The sequence below is a fragment of the Cyprinus carpio genome, unplaced genomic scaffold (assembly GCF_018340385.1).
Source record: "Cyprinus carpio isolate SPL01 unplaced genomic scaffold, ASM1834038v1 S000000001, whole genome shotgun sequence".
Taxonomy (NCBI): domain Eukaryota; kingdom Metazoa; phylum Chordata; class Actinopteri; order Cypriniformes; family Cyprinidae; genus Cyprinus; species Cyprinus carpio.
In genome coordinates, this window is record NW_024872754.1 from 1396339 (window position 1) to 1419650 (window position 23312).

Below are 23312 nucleotides of genomic sequence, written 5' to 3' on the forward strand. Positions count from 1 at the left end.
TTATTTTTTATGCTTTCCTCTGTATTATTACCATTCTAAAAACCGGTTTAAGTAGAAAAAAATATTGTTTAGTAACGTTATTTTTTTCTTTGCCTATAATAATAACAACAATAATACTAATAATGAATAGTAGGCTCTGTAATAGAGTATTTAGGGTAGTCCTGTTTGGTAGGGTGAGTACGGTAGTTTCCAGCCTCGCGTCCTTTATGAATGGAATAGCATTAGCTTTGGAGTAATGCTGACTGTGGTTTCTCTCTTTGAGGTAAAGACAAGTTTTGTTGGTTATGTTGGCTGTAACACTCTTTAAATGCGTGATATTTTGTAATCATGCGCGTTAAAATATTTTGTGCAGGTTCGTGCCAGGTTTGGAAAACAGTTGTCGTAGCTGTTGTCAGGTATGTAACAATGTTTGATGTAGGCTAATACTAAAGTGTCATGTTTTGTGTAATTATGTGTATAAAATATATTCTGCAGACGTCAACGAGGGTTTATGTCAGAGTTAGAGAACTGTTGTCGGAGCTGCTGCTAGGTATGTGATTGAAGTGTATGTTTGTTTTATATTTTGCTGTTTTTAAAAGTATTGAAATGTGTTTTTGTATTTATATATGTTATTAGATGTGTTGGTGTTTATTTTTTATTTTTTTTGAATGATTATAGCACATTAATGAGGGTGTTGTGTCTGGCTCTGATTAAAGAGCTGGTATTTTTTACTGTTTAAATGTATAGATGTATAGTATTGCACTTTGCAACTTGCTACCAGCTAAGCCTATTTGTGTGCACCTGCTTTAGAGAATGATGATTCAGGTAGAGATTTTTTTTTTTTTTTTTTGCTTGTCATAGATAGGCTTTACAACAACAACAACAATAATAATAAAGCACAGAGTTTTATATACCCAAAAAAGAAAGAAACACAGGAAGAGAGTCTTGATCTAGCAGGCTTTCTTGCACTTAGTCATAGCCAGTACAGCTTCATCTTTTCTAGATTTTGGCCAAATATGTTAAACGACTCATCAGATGCAAACGTACTTTTATATGGTGTTTGAACATAAATGTGTGTTGGCAGTGTGTGTACACAACCACCCTATAATGATAAAAATCCACATGGTGTTTTGTGATAATTGTGTGTTGGAAGTGTGTTTGGTTTTGTTTTTTGTTTTTTGAAAATTATGAAATTGTAATGAATTGAAATGTAATGAAATAAGCTTTCCATTGATGTATGGCTTGTTAGGATAGGACAATATTTGGCTGGAATCTGAGGGTGCAAATAAATCAAAATATTGATTATATCACCTTTAAAGTTGTCCAAATGAAGTTCTTAGCAATGCATACTACTAATCAAAAATTAAGTTTTGATATATTTACGGGAGGAAACTTGCAAAATATCTCCATGGAACGTTATCTTTTCTTAATATCCTAATGATTTTTGGCATAAAATAAAAATGGATAATTTTGGCCCATACAATGTATTGTTGGCTATTGTTACAAATATACCTGTGCTACTTATGACTGCTTTTGTGCTCCAGGGTCACAAATAAAAACCAATGTCTCAGATCATGCCGTTCTCAGATTCTTGGCTCTGTGATGTCACGTTGCACAGGCTCCTCCCATGACTGTTGATTGACACTGGTGTTTTATCACAGACCCGTCCTGAGTGATCTGTAAACAGTCTGGAGAATGGCTCCCAAGCGGTTGAGGTGCTCTGTTGTTGGCTGTAAGAATGAACATGGCTGTCGTCACTTAGTCCCGACGTCTGAGCCGCTGAAGACGCAGTGGATTACCTTTGTTTTTGAAGGGGATGCGCCCCCTGATCTACCTAAATGTGTTTATGTGTGCTCGAATCATTTTACACAAGACTGCTTTGTAAATGAGGGTCAGTACAAAGCAGGTTTTGCTACAAAATTGATCCTGAGGGATGGATCGGTACCAACTGTTCGTGATCCAGCTTCACCTTCAGCAGAAGTGAGTGGTCCATTTTTTTTTTTTTTTTTTTTTTTTTTTTTTTTTTTTTTTTTTTTTTAAATGTGCAAATCGCCTTTCCTAATAATTTGCTAGTTAGCAAGTTTCACAATGAATGCGGCTAAAGTTTAAAGGATAAGTTCACTAACAGAATAAATATTTCCTGATAGTGTATAACCCCCATGTCATCCAATATGTTTATGTCTGTCTTTCTTCAGTCGTAAAGTAGTTATGTTTTTCGAGGAAAACATTCCAGGATTTTTCTCCATACAGTGGACTTCAAAGGTGGCCAACGATATGAACGTCCAAAATGCAGTTTCAGTGCAGCTTCAAGGAGCTCTACACGATCCCAGCCGAGAAATACGAGTCTTACCTAGCGAAATGATAGGTCGTTTTCTGGAAAAAAATAATATTTATACACTTTTTAACCACAAATGCTCAGCTAGCATTAGCTCTGTGATGTGCATGCGCGTCTTTATTAGGTGATGTTGGAAAGGTCACATACTGACCCAGTGTTTACTAAACCAACATGCAAAAAAGTCATTGCCCTTACAAAACAGGTAAAACAACGATGTCGGATGATTTTAAAGTTGGAGAAGAAAATGAGATGGAGTTTTTGACTGAAGTACAAAGACGAAGAACTAACTGCACATGACCTTTCCAACAGGATTTCGTAATGTGTGAAGACGCGCATCGAAGAGCTAGAGCAAACCCAGCTTTTGTGGTTTAAAAAGTGTATTTATTTATTTATTTATTTATTTTCAGAAAATAACCGATCGTTTGGGTAGATAAGACCCTTATTTCTCAGCTGGGATTGTGTAGAGCTCTTTGAAGTTGCATTGAAATTGCCTTTTGGAAGTTCAAGACGATTAGCACTCCCATTGATGTTTTTAAATATATAATGACGGGGTGATATATTTTACCCGTTCACTTATCTCTTGTTTAGTCAAGCTCGTCTGAAGAATGGGCCAAGGTGCATCATGTGGCCTGCCAGACGGACACAACTCAACTCTGCACCGTTGCCACCCAGCTGTCAATAAAAACTCTACGTCCTCACTACAAGAGCACAGGTTTGCTGATCTAGATCCTACATACTGTGAATTCATTCATTCTGTTTCTGTCGTATTTTTAAGTTGTAATTGCTATTAATTTTTTATAGGGATGCAACGATACCATTTTTTCAGAACCGCCAAAAAATTCTGAGTATCTGCCGATACCGATCCAATCTGATACCAGCACAGTTTTTTTTTTAAATCAATGTATAATTTCTATACTTCTGTGTGTTGACCTGATCTTCACTCTTTTGTGTGTTAAACACAATCTACTACATATAGACAACTTCACTTTAATGAAAAATAACAAATGAAAAAAATATATAATCATAATCTATGAAAACAATGCTATTATAAACTAGGTTAGTGGATAATTCAGCAGCAGAAGATACTCTAGAAAAATCACAGGTGCACAATAATTTTTATAAAATCTAGTAAAAAATTTGTATTTACAAATAAAAGTCTAAATCTGGTAAAATGTCACACATTGCTCTTTGTATTGTTGTAAAATACTTTCATGAAAAAACAAGTAGGCCTAAATACATTTATATATAAATATTTACTATAAAATTAAAATTAACTTAATTTTACGTCACAACATTAGTCAAGTGTTTGAAATTTCCTTTTGTGATCTGATGTGGCTTCTTATCACAGAATGAGGCAGAAAATACGTACTGTAATAAAGGCTATGTTGATTAGCAACTGGCTAACAAAAATACTTCATTATGAAATTATCTGAAAAGCTTGAAGAACACAGATAAACCATATATTGCTGCAGACAAGTGTTTATTGTCCTTATGTTTCACCATTCGAAACGTTTAACGTTATATCTTCTTTTTATGCAGTTACAGTGATAGCAATGCCTTTATTCATATTAGGGATTTCCTGGAAAGTCATCAGTTCTGTTGCTTCTGTGATGCATGTGTGGATTTTCTGCTCGAGGGTGCCCTCTGGGGTCCATGTATGAATGAAACACACATTACATGTGTTTATAGGGCTCCATAATGGCCAATACATACTTTTTTGGGTAAAAATAATACCTCTCTCAAAAGAAATTAAGAAGGCATATAATAATCCAGAAAACACACTGATGTGCCAAGCCAAACCGAGGTATGTAATTGAACCTTGGACTAACTGTATTGTTGGATCCCTAATAGGCACACAGACAGCTATGTCATGCCCTGATATTGGTGTTGGCTCCTCACAACCACTGCTGTCATCATCATCAAAAAAGAGGCCAAATAAGAGATCTCGTTTGAAGCTGGACGAGGAAGAGGAGGACCCGTTTGGAGGCAGCTCAAGTCTGATCGCCAAAGAGCCTTTGGATTCTACATGTGATCCTGTAGACTCTGTCACAGCTTTGACTGAGCCGACAGATGTGACGTGAGTAACAACTTTTCTTAACATTTTGCATTCAGTTGAATTGCATTCCTTAAAATATTAAAATATTAATAAAAGATGTATGTGTAATTTGGTCATTTGTGACCCTGAAGCAAAAAAGCAGTCATAAGTAGCACAGGTATATTTGTAGCAACAGCCAACAAAACATTGTATGGGTCAGAATTATAATTTTTTTAAAGCCAAAAATCATTAGGATATTGAGTAAACATCATGTTCCATGAAGACATTTTGTAAATTTCCTATCGTAAATATATCAAAACTTAAATTTTGCTTAGTAACATACATTGCTAAGGACTTCATTTGTAAAACTTTAAAGGTGATTTTCTAGTGGTTAAACTGATCGTAGTTGATCTGTGATCTGTATGGACCAAGCCCCACGGTTCGGCATGCATGTGATCCACAGAATAATTGCAAAATTTAACCATAATACAGTATAAGTTTATAATTTGTTCGTATTTACACAAGCAAGTGAATTTTAAACAATTCCAGAGAGAAAAGGCGAAAGGGAACTCGATTTGTTAAGCCTCTGTTATACTTTCCACATGAGCAATCCAGATGCATACACGGATAGCACGGACACGGACTACTTGTATTTATATTACCGAAAGCATACGCTGATCTGATGTGTTCCATACATCCGCAGTAGAACGGCTTGAACAGTGAACAAACGTGAACAGACAATTACCCAGAGTTATTGCACATCTGGCTGTCTTTATATTGTTTTACTGACGAATTGTACAGGTTCGAGTAGCAACGGGCTTCTTCACACAGCCTGTGCATGCGCAGTAGCCTACTGACCGCACGTACTTGTCTGCACGGTCACAAAAAATGGGAGGCACACGGATATCCAATCAGAGGGCACAACAGGATAATAAATCTTTGATGGACTTCCACATTTACGCTCCGTTTCCAAACAGTTAAAATGGCAAATAAATGTATACTCCAAAAGCTCCACAAGACGTGTGATTATATATTACTGGATGCTCGAAATTGAATGAGAAATTGAATTGAATTTTGTTTTATTTATTACTTCTTGTTTGAATCTCTTAACATTTTACAACAGTAGCCAGGTGGTGAAGACAAGAAAAAAGAATCTAAATTACAATGTTACTCGCAATCTCCGCTACCTGCGACATCACTTGCAATTTACACAAATTGTGCATGTTGCCAATGGAGACAAGACGCTGTGGTGGTGATTAAATGATTAAAACTAATTTAGTACTATAACGTACTGGGTCCTGCAAGAAAAAGACAAGACCCGCAAATCCGCGGTCACAGAACAGCAGAATATGAACGCAATGCACAAAGTCTCTTGTTAAGCATTTTCCTTCTGTAGAAAAACATAAACACTTGATATGGCTTAATGTATTAGGATACATTAAGTGCAATTAAAAGATCAAATTCGATATATATAGTTATTTTTTGTACTACAAGGCAAGCAGATGGCCATGAACACAATGAGCAAACTTTAACTTTCACTTGTCCTCCCATGCAGCAAAATACTTAATGTGGCATAATAACGGATGATAAAGACAATTCAGTAGCCTATAGGTCTTGTTGTTGACTCAAAGTATATACAGACCAGCAAATATGAAGGTGCATTATGAAATGCATTAAGTGATTTTAAAAGGATCAACTCCGTACAGGCAAGCAGATGAGTCCAGAACGCAATGTGTTGAATTGCACGTTAAACATTTTCCTCCCATAGAAAATTATTATAAATAAAACACGTAATGTAGCTTAATGGACAAAGACAATGATATAAAAGAGCTGTAGACAGTTTATTCTATATGGAAAAACTCTTAACGCAAGACTTGTTGTTTATTCTGGGCTCACCTGCTTGCCTGTACATAGAAGTAATGTATATTTTAATAATGAAGAGGAGCATATTGAGTTTGGTCTTTATCATCTTAATCCATTATGCCACATTATGCCAAGTTTTGCAGTATGGGAGGAAAATACTATATACATATTCAGTAAAATTAATAAACTGTATATTGAATTTGATATTTTTATAGCATCTTAATACATTAAGCCATAATAAGTGTTTGTTTTTCTATGGGAGGAAAGCGTTTAGCGAGAGACTTTGCACATTGCGTTCATATTCTGCTGTTCTGTTGCCACAGATTTGCGGGTCTTGTCTTTTTCTCCTACAGATGACTTGCAGGACCCTGTACTTAACGGTACTAAATTAGTATTATCGTTTAAGCACCACAGTGTCTTGTCTCCATCGACAACACGCACGATTTGTGTCGATTGCAAGTGACGTCACAAGTAGTAGAGAGTGGCATCGTAATTTAGTTTATTTTTTCTTGTCTTCACCACCTGACTACTGTTGTAAAATCTTGAGAGATTTAAACAAAAAATTATAAATAAATAGAACGAAATAAAGACTGCATGTGACGTCACTTGCGGAAACATAAGTGTCTGAGAGTGCAAAGCTGCGTCCCAAATTACGCAGTATACACTATGCACTCATCCAGTATGTACTTATGCACTATGTACTCAACAATGTAGTGTATGAATTATATAAGGTTATTTTGTCATTCATAATTGGAGTCTGATAGCCTCTCCCTCTTCGCTATGTAATTAAAGCTGTGACAGTTGAGTGCATGAAGTGTCCAACATTCCACACTTCGTTTTTTCGGTTATTTAAGTGCATCATCCAGGTATTTAAAGTGCACTTTTTCTTTTTGGAATTTTCAGTGTGAACGCAGTACTCACACTATTCATACTAAAAAATGTCATAGAATAGTGCATAAGTACGTGATTTGGGACGCACCTCAAGTCTGAGAATGCAAGTCTGCAGCCAGACCCTCTTGCTTAATTTGCATACTATGCGTCCTAAATAGTATTCGAAAATAGAATTAGTATGTTCCAAATCATATTATGTTTAAAAAAGTATGGCAAGGTTCCCGGATGGTCTACTACTTCCAGTTAGAATTCGAAGTGCAGATCGGTGCACACTCTAACGGCTAATATTTTACGGACTTTTAAATTAAATGTTCCCTCCTGGTGGAATGACCTGCCCAACTCAATCCGAGCAGCTGAGTCCTTAGCCATCTTCAAGAATCGGCTTAAAACACATCTCTTCCATCTTTATTTGACCCTCTAACTTTAGCACTCACTATTCTAATTCTATTCTTAAAAAAAAAAAAAAAAATCTAACTACCTTTCTAATCTTTTTGTATTCTATCTGTTTTCTTTTCATTTATTATACAATTATAAAAAAAGACATCTAACACTAGCTTGCTCTATTCTTTTTCTATTCTATCTGTTTTCTTTTTATTATATTATTTAAAATCCCTTGCTAGGTGTACTGCGTTTAAGCTAACTGAGACTTGTTATAGCACTTATATATCTTTGCTCTTTTGTTGTTTTTGATTGCTTCCATTGTCCTCATTTGTAAGTCGCTTTGGATAAAAGCGTCTGCTAAATGACTAAATGTAAATGTAATATTGCCCACAACACATTGCGCGGTGGACGAGGATTCGATTAGAACTACAAACACGCATTAACTACAAACATGGCGGATATACGCGACCAACCGACAGGTAGAGAAATGGATTTGAATGATAAATAATCAATGTCTAACCTGATGAAAAACAAGTGTCTAACCTGATGAAAAAATATTAATTTAATGTTATCCACGTTATATTTAATCTGCAGCAACATTATGAGCTTTTATACACATACGTTTGGTCATTACCTTTTAAATGCATCATTATGCATTCACATGACCAGAGTTCTCGGCATGAAGGACCCGCGACTTGCAGATCAACCAGCCACTTCAATTCTCTCCAATATGGTAGGAAAGCAAATTAAACGAAATGTGGATGATGTTAACTGTGACAGGGCAGTTAAACGGTGACAGAATACACATAACTAAGCAACAGAGTGTCCGTTAAACAAGCAGCTGTGACGAAGTAGTATATCCCAAAACTTGCCTACTATTCAAGTCAAGTCACCTTTATTTATATAGCGCTTTTAAGAATACAGATTGTGTCGAAGCAACTGTACAGCATTAATTAGGAAAATAGTGTGTCAATAATGCAAAATGACAATAGTAAACACTCATTTTTCAGTTAAAGGCAGTTCATCATTGAATTTAGTGATGTCATCATTCAGCTCAGTTCAGTTTAAAAACTATCTGTGCAATAATTTGCAATCAAGTCGACGATATCGCTGGATATTAAGTGGTCCCCAACTAAGCAAGCCAGAGGCGACAGCGGCAAGGAACCCATAAATGTATTGGTGAGGGAATGGAGGAAAATCCTTGGGAGAAACCAGGCTCAGTCGGGGGGCAGTTCTCCTCTGACCAGACGAAACCAGCAGTTCAATTCCAGGCTGCAGCAAAAGTCAGATTGTGCAGAAGAATCATCTGTTTCCTGTGGTCTTGTCCCGGTGGCCGTTTGAGACAAGGTCTTTACAGGGGATCTGTATCTGGGGCTCATCTTTTTGTCCTGGTCTCTACTATTCTTCTAAAAACTCAAAAGTATGTACTTTTTCTTCACAAAAAGAGTACATACTTTTAGGGCATAGTACAAGTAGGCAAACTGGGACGCAGCTTTACTCGCGGGCTGTTCTCTATGCACACAGCCGCACACACGTGAAGCGCGCACACACGTTTCAGACGCTGTGTGAACACTGAACTGAATCCTCTTCTGAATCCTCTGAACAGACACATAAAATTATGACAAAATACCCATATCGACAATCTTTCAGGTAAACGCAGTCAGTCATGTCTCAAGTGAATGAAAACAGATGCTTGCATCAAGTCTTAAAGGGACAGAGGCCTATAAATACTGCTGCTGTCATTAATGATCATCAAACAACAAAACAGCTGTGATAAAAATCTATATTTAATTTATACGGCAAACACTATACATTATTTTCCCTAATTATTACATTTCTGTATTTGAATACTACCAACCATATTTTATTTGTAACACATTCTGTTGTATTTATCTATGCTTGTAATTTGTGTATTTGTTCTTATTTTAACTGGCTGTTCTCTTGTCTCTTTAATCATGTTTAAACTTTCTTGGTTAATCTAGTAGTATTTGCTGTGGTATCAAATAAGTACTTCGCTTTAAGTAATAAATGGAAAGCAAGTTAAATTAAATTATTATTCTTTTCTTGCTGATCCGAAAAATGATCCGATCCGTGGGTCAAAAACCATACTGTGATCTGAACCTACGATTTTCTCAATATTTAGATTTTTTTGCATCCTCAGATTCCAGATTTTCAAATAGTTGTATCTCAGCCAAATATCTTCATATCCTAACAAGCCATACATCAGTGGAAAGCTTATTTATTCTCAATTTTTTTATTTTTTTTATTTTTTTATATATGACTGGTTTTGTGGTCCAGGGTCACTTTTTTTTTTAATGAAATCTATGTTATTCTAATAGGATGCAATCTTCCAAGCCGGCTCAAAAGAACACAACATACATTGTTTATGAAAGCTGCCTACTGGAGCTCTTTGAGCAGTGCCCTGAGTGTTACCGTGTTTGCGATGTGCGGACGAGAAGGGTTGGGACGTTCCTCTCTGTAGAACAACGGTGTCCAGACTGTGATTTCTCTAGAAAATGGAATAGTCAGCCAATTCTTGGAAGCACTGCTGCAGGAAACCTTCAGCTTTCTGTTGCACTGTATGCCACTGGTGCCTCTTTCTTCAGACTTAAAAAGGTAGGGGATTAGAATTTCACTGTATAGCCAATAATTGACTATAGCATTTAATATCATTTAAGGGTTAGTTCACCCAAAAATGAAAATTAGTCCGTGCTTACCCTCAAGCCATCCTTGGTGTATATGACTGTCTTCTTTCAGACCAATCCAATCTGAGTTATATTAAGAATTATCCTTGCTCTTCCAAGCTTTATAATGGCAGTTGGTGGGTGTTTCTATTCAAGAGTCCAAAAGATATCAAATAAAGTGCATCCATCCATAATAAAACGTGTCTCACACGGATCCGGGGGGTGAATAAAGGAATTTCTGTAAGAAAAATATCCATACTTAAAACGTAATGAACACTTTCCTCTCACTTCATCCAACTGTCAAAGGTGGAAGTCAGCGTAATGTGATTAGTGACGAACGTGAAGAGAGAGCAAAACAAAACGCTGGTCACGAATTAGAAGCACAAAATGAAGATTTGTAAAGAAGAATGTCGGAGGATTTCATTATATGGATATTTTTCTCACAAAAACGCATGGATTTGCTACAGGATGCGTTTATTCATCCCCCGGAGCAGTGTGAGGCACGTTTTATTATGGATGCATGCGCTTTATTTGACTTCTTTCAGACTGTTAAAAAATAACAGCCATTGACTGCCATTCTAACGCTTGGAAGAGCAAAGACAATTTTTAATATAACTCCAACTGGATTCGTCTGAAAGAAGAAAATCATATACACCTAGAATGCTTTGAGGAGGAGTTAATGATGGGCTAATTTTCATGTTTTGGGTAAACTAACCCTTCAATAACTACACTTGACATGGAGAAATACACATACAGTCCCTGAAGCCATACTGAAAAAAACACTCCTCTCATTCTGACCTAAATCTTCCGGGCAATGCAGCTGAAAATGATAAACTATGAGACCTTTCGAAATCATGCCCGGAGTTACATAGAGCCCGCGATTGTTCATAGCTGGAAGACCACACAGGACGTCATGTTACAGCAGCTCCGTCAACAGCAGAACATTGTCCTAGGAGGTGACTGGAGGGTTAACTTACCAGGTACTAAATACTAACCGACTGTCTCAGTTTAGAGATTACTCTGAAAGCAGGACATCATAAAAGGACATATGTGACCCTGGATCACAATAACAGTCATAAGGGTCAATTTGAAATTATTGAAATCATCTGAAATCTGAATAAATAATCTTTCCATTGATGTGTGGTTTGTTAGGATAGGACAATATTTGGCCGAGATGCAACTATTTGAAAATCAAATAGTTCATATGTGTTTGCAAAAAAAAATAAAAAAATATTGAGAAAATCACCTTTAAAGTTGTATAAATTAAGTTCTTAGCAATGCATATTACTAATAAAAAAAAGAAGTTTTGATATATTTACAGTAGGAAATTTACAAAATGTCTTCATGGAACATGATTTTTACTTAATATCCTAATGATTTTTGGCATTCAATGTGTTGCTGGCTATTGCTACAGATATACCTGTGCTACTTATGACTGGTTTGTGCTCCGGGGTCACGTATAGGATGTAAGACAAATTAAACATAACACCTCTATCTGTAAAGGTCATACTGCCAAGTTTGGCAGTTACTCTGTGATGGACCTAAGGACCAGCACTATTATTGATCTGCAGCTTCTTCAGGTGAGTATAAAAATGCAGACTGTTACAAACATTTAATGAAATTAAAATGATTGAAATTTTGTCATCCGGTTGTAAGCCAATTCAGAGCAACAGACTATGAAAAATCATATCCAGTGGCCTACACAGCAAAATCCCCAGTGTTAATTTAACACTCTGAGTGTGGACTCATATAAACACCGAAGTAGTGTTAAAAGTAACACTGAAGCAGTGTTAAAGTTAATGAGATAATTAGGTGATTAATTGAGTGATGATTGACCATTATTGAAGACACCTGATGTTAACAAGCAGAATCATCAAACGAGAAAAACACAATTTGTGTGTCACCATTATAGTGGTCAGTGTTTGCTTTAGTTTGGGATCTTGACCCTTGACTTTTTAACATTAAATTTTGTTTGGCTGATATAACTGAGTTATAACAGACAGATAAGCCGAGAGTAAAAGTCATCAGGTTGTGATGATTATGTTTTAATGTAATCATTATGTGACCTGAATCATTGAACTCATTCAGAGTCTTTTCTCTGAGATATATTTCCTTGATTGAATATAACAACTTTTGATCCCACAGTGAAAAAGTCTGCATCTGCTATACATTTTGTAAGGGTCCCTTGCAAACTGTTCTGATTTCTTTTTCAAGTTTTATTATTTTAGGCACACACAGACATCAAGAATCAGTGTATGAATCTCAACAACGGTGACAAACAGCATATTCAGATAAACAGATCAACTCTGAACATCACAAAACTAAATACTAAAAACTCACATAAAAAACGGCAAAAATGATGAGTTCTTATTGGCTATAACATGCTTTTTTGGTGGTCACCATTGTTGTGATGCTCACGCTGATTCTTGATGTCTGTGTGTCTAAATAAAAACTTATTTATTTATTATGTAGCTGTAACTTTTAAAAAATATCTGTCTGATTAGGCCAAAATGCAAGGTCTTGTATTTTTCATTTAACTTATGTAATAAATAAAGACAATCCAACTCAAGTATCCAGACCCAAAACACAACCAACAACACATGACCACATTTTCTCTGGTTTGTCTGTCTGTTATAACTCAGTTACCACAGCCACACAAAACCTAAAGTTAACCACTTAAGGGTCAAGATCCCAAGTAAAGCTAATACTGACCACTATAATGGTGACACACAAATTGTGGTTGTATTCTTTGGTGATTCTGCTTGTTAAAATCAGGTGTCTTCAATAATAGTCAATCATCACTTAATCAAACACCTAATTATCTCATTAACTTCAACACTGCTTCAGTGTTACTTTTAACACTACTTCAGTGTTTATATGAGTCCACACTCAGAGTGTTAAATTAACACTGGGGATTTTGCTGTGTAGATGGTAAAGCGCTTGACAAACTTTTTTTCTCCCTTTTCAAATCGCATATCATATCGGAAAGGCATTTATATTCAATAAAAATGAAGGAAGTACTTAAAAAGTTGACAAAGTATCGGGTAGGTGTAGGGGGGGCTTTATTGTCCCAATAAGGTGGCATCCATTTAATAATTTGAATTAAAATCATAATTGACACTCAATATGTTATTGCTGCATACTGTTTTATAATGTACTACAATACTGAGGTGCAGATAACTGCCACTGTTTGCAAGAAGTAGTATAAATAGCAGAAAATCCTTTAGAATCTTTCGCTAAGAAAATATGCTATTTTCACTTATAAAAGTTTCACTTTCACTTTGTATAAATAGCCGCCGTCTTTTTGTCTAGTAATGTCTAGTCCTGAGCTAGCAGGAAGTGTCAACCATATCTGCCCTTTTTTATGATCAGAGTAATGAAGTCGGAGGGAGCAACTGTATGGAGAAAGAGGGTCTGAAGAGGAGCCTTGATGTCTTGAGGGCACATGGTGTGAGTTTCGATAGTATTGTTACAGACCGACACCCTCGAGTACAGAAATTCTTGCGGGAGGCTAACATCACACAGTACTGTGATGTGAGGCACACAGAAAAAGGTACTAGCTCCTGTGTGTGGACGTGGGGTTATGTGCTTCACTTAGTATCACACACTGGTTATTCTATCAACAAAGAATCAAACCTTACAAATTGAATTCATAACTTTGGCCATGAATGTCCCTTTTGATTTTGAATTAAATGCATACTGTATGTCTGTGCATGTCTGAAAAACAGTTTGTTTGTTTGAATTATTAGGACTGTCTAAGAAACTGCTGAAGATTTCACAGAGCAAAGAATGTGTGAAACTGCGTAAGTGGCTTCGCAGTATAAAAAACCACATATATTGGACAGCAGCTTCTTCTTGCTCGAGGCAAGAGCGAGTGGCAAAGTGGACTTCAATACTTAATCATGTCCAAGACATACACACACATGAAGATCCTGTTTTCCCACGGTGCTTGCATCCGCAGCCCACTTCAAGGGACAAGAGCAAGTGGTTGAGAGCTGGTGCGTTCACCCTGTTTGTAAATCATGTGTCTGTGCATATGACACACATGCCATATATACAGTACAGACCAAAAGTTTGGAAACATTACTATTTTTTATGTTTTTGAAAGAAGTTTCTTTCTGCTCATCAAGCCTGCATTTATTTGATCAAAAATACAGAAAAAAACAGTAATATTGTGAAAAATTATTACAACTTAAAATAATAGTTTTCTATTTGAATATACTTTAAAAAAAAATAATTTATTCCTGTGATGCAAAAGCTGAATTTTCAGCATCATTACTCCAGCCTTCAGTGTCACATGTAACATCCAGTCTATCACATGATCATTTAGAAATCATTCTAATATTCTGATTTATTATGAGTGTTGGAAACAGTTCTGCTGTCTAATATATTTGATGAATAAAAGGTTAAAAAGAACTGCATTTATTCAAAAAAAAAAATTAACACATCCTTGCTGAATAAAAGTATTGATTTTATTTAAAAAAAAAAGAAAGAAAAAAAAAATTACTGACCCCAAATTACTGACCAGTAGTGTATATTGTTATTACAAAATATTTATATTTTAAAAACATAGCTTCTTTTTTTTTTTTTTTTTTTTTTTTTTTTTTTTACTTTTTATTCATCAAAGTATCCTAAAAAAGTATCACATGTTCTGAAAAAATATTAAGCAGCAGAACTGTTTCCAACTTTGATAATGAATCATCATATTAGAATGATTTCTAAAGGATCATGTGATAATGATCCTAAAAATTCAGCTTTGCATCACAGAAATAAATGATAATTTAAAGTATAATAAATTTAAAAACAATTATTTTAAATTGTAATAATATATCACAATATTACTGTTTTTTCTGTATTTTTGATCAAATAAATGCAGGCTTGATGAGCAGAAGAAACTTCTTTCAAAAACATTAAAAATAGTAATGTTTCCAAACTTTTGGTCTGTACACTGTAAAACCTGACAAGTCACAGTAACTCAAACCAGTTTGAGTAAACAGATTGCCTTTACTTAAACCATGTAAGTTTTAAAACTTTGCAATTATGTAATCAAGTGATTAATTAAGTGCTGATTGAGCTTTAGTGATGAACAGCTGCTGTTAACAAACAGCATCACCAGCTCCACTTATTAATAACCAGACTGACTTTATTTCTGTCCAGACGTCTACAGAAGATCTGATTGAGAATTAACTAAGGTTTAGATGTTGATTTATTGTTTCATTTGAAGTAACCATGTTAGAGATCAGTGTTTGCTTTAGTTGGGCTCTTGACCCTTGACTTCTGTCTTAGATAATTTTTTTTGGACATTGTAGTCATGTGTTTTTGAAACATGTTTGTTATAACTCAAAAAACCCAGAGAAAATATGATCAGGTATTGGTTGTTATACAGCATACTGGTAATGATAATCATCAATTATGGAGCTGATCAGAGTTCAAAATCTTACTAAATAGGTGTTCTATAGTTAGTTCAGTTGATTACAATGAAAGCCATTCAAAAAGTCAGTGGTTGTTTCATAATCAGTTAATATAAAGAATTTTCCAAACAGTTTGGTCTTACATGGTGTCAATTAGTCACACACAGAAACAGAATATGAACCTCAACAATGGTTACGAAAAAAAAAAAAAAAACATGCTGCAATGCATGCTGGGTACTATTGTGGTACAAAACCCATCCATGGCTCCCAGCATGCTCTGCTGCATTTTTTTTTTTTTTTTTTTTTTTTTTTTTATGGTCACCATTGTTGAGGTTCATATGCTGATTATTGATGTCTGTGTGTGACTAACTGACACCACAGAAAACCAAACTGTTTGGAAAGTTCTTTATATTAACTGATTATCACAGAACCACTGGCTCTTAGAATCACTTTTACTGTAATCAATCCAACTAATTACACAACCCCTATTTCACCAGAGATTAGACTCCAAACAGTTTAATAATCAATGATTATCATCACCAATATACAGTATAACAACCAACATCTAGGTACAAGTTAGATAAAAAAAAAAAAAAATGCTAACCTGAATGCACTGTAAGTTGCTTTGGATAAAAGCAGCTTCTAAGAGTGTGAGTGTGTGTATAACACCTGATGATATTTTCTCTGGGCTTTTGAGTTACAACAAATGACAATTAATCACTTAATTACTTAATTGCAATGTATATCTTCTTTCAGTGAACTCAACTGAATTAAGTTCAGAGTACTCATAACTGTTAGTTTTAAAACTTAAATGGTTTAAGGCAATCGGTTGCCTCAAACGGTTTGAGTAAACCTAACTTGTCAGCTTTTTAAGGATATCCGTTTACTCAAACCGTTTGAGTAAAGTTACTTGTCGGGTTTTACAGTGTACTGTGTGTGTATATATATATATTATTTTTTTTTTTTTTTTTTTAGCCTTTTAAATATATAGGGCCAGGTTTACTAAACAATGCAAATTAGAACAAGAGCACTGATGGGTGTGGACATTTTTGTGGGTGATTTACTAACAACTCGCGCATTAAAGAACACAGACACAACATCTAATTTACATATCAACCAACCTAATATGCCAAGCACAGCACAAATTAGCATAGTTGTAAATAAAGAATAAAGAAATAAAAGCCACAGTACGCTGAAAAGAACCGGAGGCCAAAAATTAAGGTTTGCTAGAAGTTTTGAGCTGGTATTGCGTGACTCCTAGTTGAAGGTTCAAAGTCGTCTTTTTTTTTTTGATGAAGATAATTAAAAACAACATGGCTTGGCAAACAATATGTTCGGATAATGCGTTCTTTCCAAATTAATTAATACATGTGGAAGAAATATTCTCCCTTCTACACGTGCTTTCTGTTCTCTGTAACAGTAATTGCAGCCATTTCAACTGCAAAACAGTTTAAGACGTTTTTTTTGTGCGTTAAATAATGGCGCAAATACCAGTAATTTGACGAGCGCAAACGTTAGTAAATCTGTAGTGTCTGAAACTCCTAAAAATGCATATTCCATAAGATCAGGTGCAAAATTAACTGTCAACGCCTTTTCAGCGCTAATTCGTCACTGCGCGTCTTTAATAAAACATGACCGTACTATTAGACGGTTTGTGCTGGCGCAAGCTGTTAGTAAAACTGTCTCATAGTTTGATAATTTTCCCACCAGGGACACCTGCATTCTGTAGATTAGAGAAGGTGCTCACAAACAAGAGGATTCTGAAGGATGTGGAGAAGCTGAGCCCTCACCATCAGACCTCGTCGCTGGAGGAGTTTCACAGCGTATTTCAGCGTTTTGCGCCCAAGAACCTTGTCTTTCCTTTTCTTGAAATGTTATGCAGGTAACTCAGTACAGTAGATTTAATTTAGAATGTATACGTATGTCAAAACACACACAGTAAGACACATGTGCGACCTAACATGTTTAACCATTATGTTTCCTCTAAAGACTTTACCTGGCAGCCCTACATTTTAATGAGAATGCTGGGCGTCCCCAAGCCACGACAGCAGCTGCTGAGCCACTATATAAGCTCAGTTTCCCAAAGTGCAAGAAAGGACAATGCACTGCAAAGCCAGTGAAAGCAGATCCAACCTTTCGTGAGTTTCACAGGCTTTTATTTAAAATTCAAAATAAACATTGTAGATACAGACATTATATCACAAGCAGAACATAAATAACTGTTGTATTAAATTGCTTCTGTAAAAAAGAAACCTTCTGTTAAAAGTAAAAAGTCATTTTTAAAACGATTTAAAATATATTTTTACAGACTACGTGGACAGCCTGATGGACCTCATCTTTGAGAAAGTTGTTATGGACCCAGCCCCATACGTGGATGAGGTCCTGAAGATCTCCACACCTGAGGATCTCACAGCCCAGTTTGAGAAACCAGACAAACTGGAAGTGATAGCCAGCTACGTGTCTCGGTTCAATCAAGGACAGGTCTGAACCCCACAAACCTTCCCTGAGCAGCAGGGAACTCTGCCCTTATTCCTTGCACCACCCAAACAAGTTTATTTTTTAAAAAGAATGTTATTTAGTATAATTATTACATTTATTTTTGTATTCATTTGCTGTGTGTCTATAGACAATCAGTTTTGCTGTGCCTGATGTTCTATAGAAAAACTGCTTAAAAACCTCAGCACAACAATCTTTCAGACAATAAATGTTTGTACAAACAGAATTGTGTCCTTTCTGTATTTGGTATGTTACATTAAATGTTATGTTGGGATGAGAATTTTAAAAAGTTACACCTAAGATGAACAGTTACCCAAATGGAACAGTACTTTATGCTTTGCTCCTCAATAAAAAGTGATGACTCAAATGCATTAAAACACAGCTTATGCTTCTGTTCCCCTTATACCTAAAGACCCATAGTCTGCCCTGTAGATGTTTAATGGATTCTGAGAGAGAACACGTTTAAACAAACAGTTCTAGCCTAGGTCAGGATGATCCACCATACATTCTGGAGCTGTCATAATCTTCTTGAAAATGTGAAAAGGTAAGTGATCTGAGATATTTAAAAGATGTCTGCATAAAAATAGCAATGCAATTCAGGGTGGGGGTGCAGACAGGGCCACTTGTGCTTTTAGGGGGGGCACAATTAGAAAATTCATCTTAACCTACTTTTAAGTATTATTCATTCAGTCATTTTTAACCATGTCATGTATAACTACAATCAGTAGAAGTAATCTATAACAATTCCAACTAAAATGAATGTTTCATTGTGTTTTATTTATTTGACAAATAATTTTGTATTGTAGTGTTGGGTGCATCATGCACTCATTATTTTTGATCACTTTCCCAGTTGTTACTCTGTGATTAATGGTCATATCAATGGTGGTTGGTCATACACAGGGACGTGCACAGGTAGGGCTCAACCTGTGCAGAGCACATGACCTTTTTCCCCTTGCACTCCGAAGTGCCTTTTTTTTCACCCAGAATATCCCAGCAACACTTTAGCAAACATCAAAACATCTAACTAACCAAACATTTGTTTTTGTTTTTTTAAACAAGACTTTAAGACAAGTCAGCATAAATTTCTCTTTCAAACTTTTCAATCTAGTTATTACAGTTTTTCTTAGTTTTTTTTCAACTGCTTACAAACATTTTCAAAACTTTACACACAAATCCAAGAATTGCACAAAGAAAATGCAAAATGCAAAATGCTTCACATCTCTTGCAAAATGAAGCACTGCATTCAAAACAACAAACACATCTCAAAAGCAAACATTTGCAAACACCTTTGCCATAATATTGATTCCTGTTAGATTTAGATGTGTGTTAAATAGAGAATTGTGTTTTGCAAAAAATACGCATGAAACAAATAAATAAATAATGGTTACAAATAAAATTAAACAGTCACATGCTTGAATGTGTACAACATGTGCTACAGTTTACTGTACATATAGAATAGTGAAATTTCGATTGTCTAATGTACTGGTGCTGTACTGTAATTCTACTGTATGTGTAAGTATAAACCCCTGTAGATGACTGGCTCAGCTCTCTCTTCCGTTGTTAGCATGCAGAGATTCTGATTGGTGTGTCAGTTTTGCTACTGAATGTTTAACTTAATCATTGTTAAACTTTTTGAGAAATGTGCCATTGTTTTGAAAACTGAATTAATGTTTTGGGGAAAAAAAGTGCCAACTAAAATCAGTTACATTAACAATCGAGAAAACTGAAATATGACTAGATTCTTACCTTAAGAGTCATTTGTTAATGAAGCCGACTACACTGGCACGCTGCATGTGCCTGTAACCATCCTGCACAGTTATTAAAAATGACCCATATTCATTTTCCTACTTCTATGTTATTTCATACTTCGCTGGGCATTTTTTGTTTTATCTTTTGAAATCAGTTTATTTCAGCATTTAATATTCCCTGATCTATAAATTCCATGATCCATGAATATTCAAAATATATTTTTTACAATGACCACAAATTAATATTAAATTTTTTCCCCGTAGGTTTTGTGTTACTATGTCAAGTTAACACACATGGGTCCAAAATGACCTATCTATTTTGTTAAAATATTTATTTTAGCAGTAATTTAGACTGACATATTTAACACTTTAAATATCTTCACTTGCTACTTTGTCACAGAAAACATACACACATCACTGACAACCAATAACACTGAAACTGAACTGTCTGTAGTGCAGCTGTAGTGAATGTGACCGAATAGATGAAAATAAAACTAACAAAATAAAATCACACAGCTACAGCGCCATCTCAAACTGACATTTCAGTGCTTACATGCCTCACAAATACAACTACAGGTTTGTGCTCCTTGCACACAGTTCTGACACTGAATCACAGCTGCTGACTTCTGTCTTTGGCAGATCCTGCACCTCTTCCTCTTCCATTGATCCTCCTACCTGCTGATGTACACCTGTGTGCGGCTGGTGGCTGTGTGTGTGTGTGTGTGTCCCACCCATTGCCTCTGTAATATGGTTTTGAAGGTGAGGGTGTGCCCTCCAAGCACCTCATATAGCATGACAAGCTCCTTGATGAATAGCCCTCATACATTGCTCACACCAAACATGCAATCAGTGTGTTGTGCAGTGAAGCTGGTGTACAAAAAACATTCATAAGTGATATGCTAACAATTTGTATGTTTTGTTAATTCATTTACAAGTAATTAGTTATTGATGAACTAATCATTTACAAAACAAAACTATGCATTGACCGCCTATTCATATATGACTATATTTTAATATTTTCTATTTATGTTTTGTAGATTAAGTTTTTAATCATTTACGAGTGATAAGATGATGATGAACTAATCCTTTACAAAACATGACTATATGTTCACAAATGATTAATTAATATGCCAACGATTCTGTCATGTTATTTAAATAATAGCATCATGAAATAATCAAACAGATCCTTAGTAAATGGTTAATAGTTATTAGTTAAGTTACTAGTTAATATATTATTAATGACATCAATCATTGAAATGTCAACATTGTACTATTACCTCAATAAACATTTGTTAAACTTGAACAAACGATGATTAAACCAGTAGTAAGTGATCAGTATACAATTCATGTATGTTTCGTTAAAGTTGTAAGCTGGTCTGTTAAAAATCACAAAAATGCGCTAAAACTTTTTTTAACACTATTTTTGTTTGTTAAAGAATAATAAATGATTTGCTGTCAAGTGATTAAAGAGGTGTAAATGACTATCAGTCAGGGGATTCCAGTGTGTTGTGTTAAACACTTTCTGTCATCAGCACAGACTTGTGTTCAGTGTGGAGTGTGTGGGATCTAGGTGATAATGTGAACCGGTTTTACCCTCCACTCAAGTGCACAGCGTTAAAAAACTCCATGTGTGTCAGATAAGACATTTGTCTAACCCTCACCAGTCAGCCCTTACACTGCAGTACACACTAAAGTATTCAAAACCTGTTTCGTAAACACATGAATAAATCATTTACAAAGCTTTCTGCATCCCCTAATCTAAAGCATAAGCTACTCATCAGTTGTAAATGTTTTACAAAGCTTCCGGTTACAGGTTGTGCATGTGTACACACTGTCAGCGCTGTGAGATAATAATACAATGTTGACATTTCAATTATTTGTACTGTAAGTGATTATTAATAATATATTAAGTAGTAACTTATTAACCATTTACTAAAGATCTGTTTGATTATTTCATGATAAGCTATTTTATTTTAAACTTTTTTATAAAGTAAAGAAAGGAAAAATAAACATAATGGTTTGTGGAAGTCAAAAACAACATATTTAAAGACTATCTGGAATAATAAATGATAGAAAAACATTTCTTTCAGAGATTCAGCAAATAAATACTCATCCATAACTGAAAGAACATAGGAAATGAATACGGGTCATTTTAGACCCATGTTGTGCATTAGAGGGGTAGTGACACAAAAAAATGATTTTTATTCAGAAGGTAAGAAAGAAGAAAGAAAAATAAGAATTTGTGATGATCAAAAACAAGTTAATTGAGGAATTCATGGAATTCTGAATGATGAAATTATTTTCTTGCAAAGATAAAGAAAAAAATAAACTCAGTCGGGTCACTTTAGACCCATAATGTGCATCAAAGGGGAACATTTTGTATTTAAACAACAAGTACAACGGGACTAAAGGTGCCTAAAGGTAAAAGGCGCCTTTGATATTATTGCATTTAAACCACTAGATGGCACAAAAATGTGGAGTAGCACTTTCCAAAACATCTGCTTTTCAAGATGCACGTGTATATTTGTCTGATCTTTGACGTGATCACACACAGCAGCAAAGTTGATTCTGTGCTTACTTGATCTAATATTTTATGTTTTTTGAAATGTTGTAGATTTAAGTAGCAAATGAGAATTGCTAAAATGAATGCATAGATTTTGAGACAAAGGTCTTCTATATGATTTTCAGTTTTGTTTAAGATAATTAAAGCAACATTTTTTAAATAACGAAAGAATATGTAAAAGTATGGTATTTGGGGTAAAAAGCGCCCCTGCTGTTAGGGCTAAATTCGCACAGTAATTAACATGATAATTAATAGATGGCTGACTTTTTCATTTGTTGACATGACATGGTTAGATTCATATGGTAAATGTCATATATTATGATGGGTGTCCTTATTAGAGATAATCACCATGTTTAGAATGAAACCATCATATTTTAAAACATGTTATTAATCATATCATATAATAAAATATAATTTGTTGTTACTACTGTAAACATATATTCAATTATTATTGGATCTCCTTCAATACATCCAGAGTCTTTACTTATTAAAACGATTTTATTTCTGTATTGTAAAATACTTTTTTTATTTTTTATTTTAACATATTTTAATGACAATATATTTATTGAACAAAATTAATTCTTTTATTTTCAAAATAAGCAGAAAATAGTACAAACTTTGCTAAAGTGATTGTTTCTGAACAAGTATTAACTTACTTTTTTAAAAAAACATTATTTTAGCTGAAGTATTTGTATCAATACCGTGTGCCTTTTACTGTGTGTGGAGTAAAAGGCCCCTCTTGAATCACTGAACAACTTGAATGATTTATTTCCACACAAAACCTGTTGCTCCATTAATGTTCAATACAATGTATATATTTTTTCTGCAATTATACATTTTAGGTGCAGTGAATAGCACATTTTTTCTTAAGGTGGGCCTTTAAATTGTACCTAAAATATATATCCTTTTTCTTTCTTTTTTTTTTT

The 23312-nt window shown here is 34.8% G+C and overlaps 1 protein-coding gene across 2 annotated transcripts; it reads left to right on the top strand.

Annotated features, from left to right (window-relative positions):
• Window positions 1-167: 167 nt before the first annotated feature.
• LOC122142541 lies at window positions 168-18459 on the top strand. 2 transcript variants are annotated; one of them, XM_042753762.1, is made up of 14 exons: window positions 168-262; window positions 353-395; window positions 475-529; window positions 1641-1959; window positions 2903-3026; window positions 4166-4391; window positions 9824-10100; window positions 10971-11148; window positions 11672-11748; window positions 13541-13721; window positions 13918-14166; window positions 17290-17461; window positions 17569-17717; window positions 17888-18458. In XM_042753762.1, the coding sequence occupies exons 4-14, from the start codon at window positions 1675-1677 to the stop codon at window positions 18064-18066; spliced, it is 2097 nt and encodes a 698-aa protein (XP_042609696.1). In that variant the 5' UTR covers window positions 168-262; window positions 353-395; window positions 475-529; window positions 1641-1674; the 3' UTR covers window positions 18067-18458. The 2 variants fall into 2 exon arrangements, with proteins under 2 accessions (XP_042609696.1, XP_042609697.1); XM_042753763.1 differs by lacking the exon at window positions 353-395 and having other exon boundaries at window positions 207-262; window positions 17888-18459.
• Window positions 18460-23312: the final 4853 nt, after the last annotated feature.

What these genes read in the sequence shown, in the direction of transcription:
- LOC122142541 (XM_042753762.1), top strand. Translation starts at nt 1,675, where the DNA reads ATGGCTCCCAAGCGGTTGAGGTGCTCTGTTGTTGGCTGTAAGAATGAA. An exon ending in TTGATCTGCAGCTTCTTCAG is followed by an intron (nt 11,749 to 13,540) that starts GTGAGTATAAAA and finishes TTTTATGATCAG; the next exon opens with AGTAATGAAGTCGGAGGGAG. An exon ending in TTTCTTGAAATGTTATGCAG is followed by an intron (nt 17,462 to 17,568) that starts GTAACTCAGTAC and finishes TTTCCTCTAAAG; the next exon opens with ACTTTACCTGGCAGCCCTAC.